Source organism: Ylistrum balloti, unplaced genomic scaffold, assembly GCF_031769215.1.
Source record: "Ylistrum balloti isolate Yb309-2 unplaced genomic scaffold, AGI_CSIRO_Ybal_v1 Utg371012, whole genome shotgun sequence".
Taxonomy (NCBI): Eukaryota; Metazoa; Mollusca; class Bivalvia; order Pectinida; family Pectinidae; genus Ylistrum; species Ylistrum balloti.
In genome coordinates, this window is record NW_026782563.1 from 536,293 (window position 1) to 544,927 (window position 8,635).

The window sequence follows — 8,635 nt, forward strand, 5'->3', positions numbered from 1 at the left end:
AACATCTGCTGTATTTGATATAAAATGAAGTAGAAAAAGATGAAATTAATGATATAATTAGTTTTTTCCTATCGAGTATTTACACATAACCAGGGGTCCTTCTTCAGTTGATTTCAATATATTCGTTCAGCTTTCTTTATTTAATTGGTGTGGCTAGTTGGCAACCTTAGAGAGCACAGCCCATTCTTCAATGCTTTGTGCAGTACTGATCTCATAGTTTCTGGTAACATGATGAAAACTCTCAGTAATCGTTCAAAGAATTTCAAGCCCACTTATGGAAGTTTGATATTAGAATTGAAGTATGCTATCAGGCTTTTGATGAAACAAAGACAACATTTAAACGAAACGACACGTTGAGAAGCAGTCTGTTGTACACTGTTATACACATTTCATTTGATACCGTCCCATATAAGTTTCAGAACATTGATACAATTAGGTACTTTTGGCCAACATGTGAAGGAAAATAACAAATCTTTATTTATGTAGTACAATCCTAAGAGACGGTATTCAGTGGAAATAGCACTTTCTGTACAGACGAGTGCTCTGAGTCAATATTCCATTTAACTGCGAAAACTGTCTGTATTCATCTACTTTACGCCCTTCCAAAGCAGGCGTGGAAAGCAGGACTAATAGTGTTTAAAAACAGCTCCCACATATCCAATTAAATTTATTCAATGTGTTTAAATATTTGCATTCGATCAATTAGGTTTCAATCTAGAACATTTGAGTATTTGCATAGTTTCAATTAAAGTTAAAGCCGAAACATATCATTTATCAAATCTTATGAGATATATTTTGATTCCAAAAGATAAAATATGTACACCATGTCAATATAAATCTAAATTTGGTGTTAATTGCTTTACAAGTTAAATTGATATTATATAACTACTTAAATAAACGAGGAAGCAAATATTATATCAATTTCTCACATGGGTAACAGATTTTATTGTCAGCCATTTAAAATTGTCTTTGTAGTGCTAAAAGAAAAACATATTATGTTACTTATCTGTAGTCCATACCATGTCAATTTCTTATTAATGATCATGACAAAATGTTACTTTGTTTTACATTTTTATAACAAGCTACATTTCAGAATATTTTATCAAGTTTACTGACAAAAGGAATTGGGCAAAAGGGACAGCATATGAAAGCCCACTCCTTCCTATCTGAAACAAATGTTCAGACCAGTCAGACAGTGAATGAATACGGTGAGGGGTATTGGCATAATGCAGAATTATTTGAGACAAAATATGTAAAATAAATACATACTTCTAGTTTTAGCAGTAATAGTATCATCAATAATTATGAAAAGAATCAGTCCAATAGTCACTTTGAAAAAAATGCAGCACAGGCAGATTACACACATACTCACCACCCTTTTCTGAATCCATTAAGATGACAAGCAGACAAAAACTTGACACAATACTACATGAACGGGATATTTACTTAAAAAAGACGTCTGGTATCAGTAACGGATCTCTGAATCAACTGAACAAACATAACTTATTTTATTATATTAGATATATTTCTCAACCATGAACTATGCGTGACAAGAGATTGTGTAATTTAATGATGTCGTGTAGTAATGAACATGTGTTGACCAGGACGTGTCTAAGATGTATAATAATATTGATGAAAAAAACCCTGTAATACAACAGGTTACGACACGAATTATCAAATGAAAGCTTCAAACGGTGTCATTTCTACTCAAGCATTCACGCTTTTGTAATAAGAACAAAAGCAAAGAAACACATACAAGTGAATAGCAACTTTTAATACAAATTTAGAGTTAGATATAGTAATGCCTTACAAGGACAAAAACTGCACCAAAAAGCTGTTTCATCCTTCTAGGATTCGTTAATAGTACTAATGTAAGGGCCTAAATTTTGAGGCCAAGGAGGCGACTGCGAATAATTTAAAGTGATCGAAAGAAATGTCAACAACTAGATGGAAGGTGCACTAGCCCCATGATTCAATAAATTTCGTAATTGTCATATATATGGTAATTTTAAAACACGCCCAATAGATGTGTTTAATCTGCATTGTACCACAAATCGAGGTAATTAAACGTGGCATGCACGTTAAAGCAAACCCCGAGGATTTTTTTAACTGTAAAAAGGTATCAATATCATCTTTAGGAATTCAGATGTAAATATAAACCTGAAATGTATGAATTTCGTTCCAGGAAGTTGTATACTAGGATCAGGTAGCACCTGTACCTCTCACTGACAGAGAACATAGTGGCCTTACAGGGACGCAAATTGGATAAATACTTCGAAGCGTATAACGCTATATTATGAAGGACGTGATGCAAATAATATGGAAATTTTGATACTTAGTTGAATTTACAACAACGGGAACGTTGCAGAACGTAGCAGAACTAGAGAATAGAAAACAGAATGTTAAGAGGGTTAACATAAACAAAAGAATAAACGAAGACATCCAAAGGAACGGATTTGGATTCTAAAAAAGAGAATGAAAATAGAAAACTCCTCTGTGTATTAAGACAATTGGTTATGAAACAAAACAAAACATAGAACGGGGATTACTAATACAAGAGAAACCGCACATGCCCGCAAATAAGCTAATACAGGATTTTAAAATGATAGAAATGAAAGACAACAAAATGTATCTGCAGAAATATTCTAGATTTTCCAACTTTTTTTAAAAAAAAATTTTTCCAATTTCCGCCCAATTTACATATTGTCTACCAACAAAACACTCAGTGAATGTTTCTTTTCTTATATCTTAAATGGCAAACCATATGCATGTGATATTTTGAGCTATTCGCGCTTGTATCTCTAAAAATGAAAAATGGTCTTCTCAAAACAATCTATTTTTTTAATAGGGTAATTTAGATAAATTTTTGGCTATATAATCAACATGGATTGATGGTGTAAAATGTTTTGATATCTGATATATTTGCGTGTATAATGAACTTACATAGTTGGAAATAAAACATTCAAAGAGAAAACCATAAAAAATATTGTTTATATTTTCAAAAATGAAAACGACAAATCATTTTTCGCATTTCTTCGGTAATTTAATCAGGAAAAATATATCAAACTACATTTGTTTTTTACAATCAAATAAATACAGGTGACTTATAACAATCATACATGTGCGGAAAAACAGTACAATATTTTACACAATCCATTCAACAACTTTTGTGTTACCATGACTGGAATATAATATTTGATTGACTTTATATAACACTTTCAAACTATTCTGATAAATATCGATGCAAGACATATTACCTAACACTCATATTGCACGATAATCAAAGTTGTTTTCTTAATCTCTCAAGCTACCTGTTTGATATATTTTGCCTTGATATTCTCAAAACTATTCATTACAGATTTACATTTTCCTTTAATTTGGATTACATTTAACACACATTTATACAACACAAGTCCACACATGCGTATATGATACATTTTGCCTCCCGTTCAGAATTCCATATAACATATTTATAAATAAAAAAAAAATAAATAACGTCATAAATTGTGAACACATCTAGTTCATGTTCAAGATCTAGTCATGTCTGATATTCACTGCTTTTTATGTGTTATCATATTGAGAGACAGTTATGTTGCGTTTACCAGTTCCCAATCACTTCAGTTTGCAAGTGTTCGCCCTTTCTCAGTTTAATTTATGCATGCTCATGATAACTTTCAGTACAATTCGTTTCGCGACAATCCTCAGTAGGTTCGATCATATCAAAGAGTTCTCGGTAGTCTTTGCGATGTATTTGCATGTCAGCTTTAAAGCTTTTTTCACATATAAAGTACATGTGATTTCGGTATGTGAAATAACGAAAAACGTTCATGTTTCGGTAGGATGTCATGAACAAATCTTTCTGTGTCTTTAATAAAAAGGCTGAACACTTTTGGTGCCCTTGACAATCACTTGTTAAATGTTCAAGGCACGAACATGCCAACATGTCCCTTATCATTGAGACATTCGCGAATCTAGGGGACATAACTCTGCCTCCTAAACGTGCCATTTGATTTAGGACTTCTTTAAAGTTTTAAATGGCAATATCAATTTCCAATCATTCACCAAGGCACCCAGACTTGTCGCTGGTTGAAGCAGTAAAGGGTTTCGTTGGACAGCATGGGTACATTGTATATGGGAATGGTTTGGATGTACTGTCTGTTGTAAGTCCATTGTAGGCAGAATAATTACTACCCAGTGTTAGTCCAGGAAAAGCCGGTGGATAAGGCATAGCAAGCAATCCTCGGCTCATGCTACCCCAAGCGTTACGAATGGAGTTTAACGAATGGGCATTGGCTATGGACGATGCGATGGGAGAGAATGCTGACTTGAGAGACGGGGAGCCGAGTGGATTAGATATACCATGAGGAGTTATTAGAGGACTTCCGGGAAAATGTGACGACATTCCGCTTGCGTCGCCATGACTGTTGAGAATTTGCTCTATACATTGCACAACGTCACCGCCACAGCCCTGAAGAATCAGTTGAAGCACGCTTCGCTTCATATGAGGAAATATACGTGACAGCATCTCTATTGGTTGACGTTTGTTTCCGCCGTAGTGGGCGAGAGTGCTCTCATCAAACGGAGATTTAGAGTCAGATTTGGAAGCGGGACTTCTTGGACTGGGAGGGTCACATGACCTTGGGGATGGTTCAGGAGACCCGGCGGATTCAGTGGGGGACCTTGGACTGTCTGCGCCATCTGGTGTTGAAGATCGAGAGTCAGGTCTAACTGTTTCCGGTTGTAGTTCCTCTCTGTGATCATCAAGCTTCTGTTTCTTTGAAGCTGTGAAAGATAAAAATATTTTTTTTTATTATATGCACTTGATTACTATTACATTAAAATTCAGTATCAATTAATTTTCTTTTATTGTTGTTGATGGAGTCAGAAAATCATCTTTTTTCCCATTTGATACCTGAGATGATAAATACATGTTAAGATATGTGTATCCTATCTAGTAGTGTATATATCATTATATATCAGAGGGGTTTCTTTATTTTTTCTATAGTTATGCTTGCTTGAATTATAAAATGTGTCACTTGTTCATTGTTTAGTTTATTGGTGTTTAAGAGAGAATATTTAATCTCTGTTTGCAACTTAACATAATTTAATCATTAATCTCGTATCAGCTGTATCATTGTATGTAGAAATTGGATTAAAAATTGATACTAACTGGGATACATATTTCACTTAAATTGTTTATGATATGCGTGCTGACCAAGTAGCAGCAGATGTGTCCTTATTTCAGCACAATGAAATATCTTATCACTATGAAATAGAATCTTACTGATCTGGTGTTAAGTAGATGAAAGACTACTTATCCATATGATCACGTTGACCGTGAACTATTTACTTTTGACCAAATGGACGCAGTTACCTGCTTATGTTTCCACTAAACTGACCAGTCTCTCAATGACAGTATGAACATCCAAGGTACCATGCCCCGATGTGATAGAAGTCAATAAGGACTAAACTTTTATGTAAGGTATCTGAGCCGTTATGAATTTAGATTCAATTTGCACAGAAGGAAAAAACCGTTACAATCCTGTTAAACTGTACAAGACGAACAAATTTAATCAAGAGAGAGAGAGAGGGTTTAAATTCTCACACAGCTTATAACAGTACTGAGACAACTAAAGCCTAGTCAGGTAGAAATTTAAAACGAGCCAAACTGTCTACACTAGGGTATTTAGTCATGTTTAGAAACATTTATTGAGTTCAAAACATTTACCATTTGACTGGAGAATGACTGTGAAAAACAGTGATAATTTCTCTACTTTAATGAGATACAGGAATGTCAACATTGCACTCGGTGTATGGTGGGTGTATAAGGTTAGAAACCGTCGGTATCAGGTTTCATAGTGTCCTTCGGACTGTCATTTTTCTATAAATCAGCGTATGTATCAGTCTTTGTGTAACTTTACTAAGGTTTTGTCTATCTGAAACTTTTCTACCAAAGTATTATTTAACAATTTTCACAATTACTTTTTAAGTAACAAGTGATACAACTGAAGTACAAATAGCTAGCTAATATAACATTTTTTCTTTTCATCGTCAAGTTTTGTGACGGAAGCTCAATGGAAATGGCAACATGACTCAATAGAATACGCTACACTTTACTGAAAAATTTAAAGAACCCCATCATCGCGGCCTGATCATTTGGAAGTACATGTATTGTTAGCATGCAACAATAAATTGTTGAGGTAACAATTATTGGTTTTCGTTTACAATTATATATGTTGTACATAAAATATGTTATTCATCTATTTCCCCCAGAAATTTGTAACATTTTCAAAATGTCTTTTGGAATATCCTGGGGGGTCGTCTGATATAAAAGTAATGATTGAGTTTTGTAGTCTTGCATGGCGTTTACATTAGTTTTCTGAAGGGTATAGTTAGTTTTCTCATTTTCTTTTTTATTATTCAATATGAAATTGATCATAATACCTCATGTGATTTGATCCATGATATTAGATAAAATTATGAAATCTATGATAGTGTTAGAATAAATGAAAACAAATTTAAAATAATCAATAGTCATTTTGCAATCATTCAAATATATCAAAATATCAAATAAGTTAATAACATTAAGAACAATTAGCACAATAAAGTGTAGCTATACGTGCTAGGAGTTTGTTTAAATCTATTTCTAATATATAATGATTTTTCTTTTATTTTAAATCAACACAAATCTTACGAGTGACTTTTAATTTGATAGCAATTTTCTTTCCCCTAATTACATAATATCGTATCAGTTTTATGAATCAATACTTAATAAATTCACACAAAACTCACAATTCACTTCTGAAATTAATATTGATTTTCTCTCACGAAATTACGTAATTCCATGATTATGTTATCAATCAGTGCTAATTTTCGCTGTCTTCCTTTAAAATAGAACACTAGAGTGAATTTACAGAAGTAGTTAAATGTGTACAGTGTAAACATTTGGATGTAAATTCTGAAGTTTTTTTAATGTTGTAATTTTTGTGACTGTTTTATTATTTTCACAATAATCATGAAAGTATTTATAATGTAAACACAACAACGACGTAGAAACTGTCCACCATCTCATTACTAGATAACCATCAACATAAAACAAAATTGAATTCTGTCTAAGACACTTCATCACCATAATCGAATGAATTAGAATTCACAGCACTTCTTCCGAAAAAGTTATTATCAAGGATTTCAATGACTTATTTTAAATATATGAAAGGACATCTGTATCATGTTTAATGATTCTGAAGAAAAAGTTTAATGCAAAAATTACGTTTTTACAAGCAAGAGGGATAAACCGAGACACCCGAGCTTTCGTCCCGAACAATAACAATATAAACGTGTCCTATCTAAGATCTCCTCTGTGTCTAACGTTACTAGGATAGGTGAGTAAGGTATGAAAGCCATAGACATGCAAGTAAAATCACAAGTCCAACCCAATACTGGAGTCTTTTGTGTGTATAGAATAACCTGATGTTTAGATGTTTACATTTTTCTGCTTTATTTTCTTTTTTTGATACGGATTTCATGTTTTCCCCGAATTGGCTGTTATAATCCAATATAATGTTATTCAATGAAGAAAAATTATGTTAATCCGGACAAATTAGCGCCCTGTTTTTTATCCGGTCGTATTATCATCATATTATTTTTTCAATTGGAGTAGGTTAAATATTACGATATGATACTATTTGTATTGATATATTATCTCAAAATAAAATACAACGTTCTTATAACATTAAGGCCAGTTCGCATTATTTTTTTTTTATTTCATATATGTTCAAAATATAAATGATAGGGAACAATATATGTAAAGAAAAAAACATCGTTTAGTAGACATGTAAGAATTGACAGATGAAATCTGAAGTGGTTAATTCTATGCTAACAATGCTGATGAACCCCGCCTTTACAGACCATCATAAATAACACAACTTACCAGGATAATCATCAGGTGCATCTCTGATCTTACTGGTGTCTAAGTATTGCTTGGCCTCGGGAAACATGTTGACGGTTTCGGGGTTGATCTGAAGCAGTCCGCTTTGTCCATACAACATCCCAAGTTCACGAGCTTCATTTTCCTCTTGCGCTTGTTGGCGCCGGAGCGCTACCTGTGCAGCCATCACGCGTTGTCTCTCTGCAATTAGGGTGCATTTGGCGCACACACAGTCTCTCCAGCGGCAGTACCGCTTGTGGCCCTTCAGCGCCGATACTACACCGTGGTTTCGACAACGGGCACATTTTGGTGTCCGTGGGTACCTATCAGCAGCTCGCATGAACATGCCATTTGCTCCATCACTTTTTTCATCATCCGAACTCATAATGTATTGAGAATACAAACTTATCGAAGAGTAAAATATATATATATAGTAATACTTATTATTGAAATTAAAGAGTCTTTATCATAATCAACAATAGAATTCCTGTTTATACTTTTTTAAGTTCGTGATAAGACCTCCGTTCTCTACCTTGTCTTGTCATAGACTGAACTCTTTTAAGGGAACAACAACTTTTCACTTGTGTCAATTACCGTCTCTATTGATTAGAAGGACGACACATATGGAGTCTGTCGGCTGGTGGTGGGGTGTTGGATGATGGACTGACAGTTCAAGCGTAAAGACCCGCCCACCCACCGTAATTTGTT

General features: G+C 33.8%; 1 protein-coding gene across 1 annotated transcript; it reads right to left on the reverse strand.

The window, feature by feature from the left end:
- Positions 1 to 4,041: 4,041 nt before the first annotated feature.
- Positions 4,042 to 8,312, reverse strand: LOC132560075 (doublesex- and mab-3-related transcription factor A2-like). Its single transcript, XM_060224729.1, has 2 exons — positions 7,931 to 8,312; positions 4,042 to 4,782 (listed from the first exon to the last, which is right to left on the reverse strand). The coding sequence occupies exons 1-2, from the start codon at positions 8,310 to 8,312 to the stop codon at positions 4,055 to 4,057; spliced, it is 1,110 nt and encodes a 369-aa protein (XP_060080712.1). The 3' UTR covers positions 4,042 to 4,054.
- Between the last annotated feature and the right edge of the window lie 323 nt (positions 8,313 to 8,635).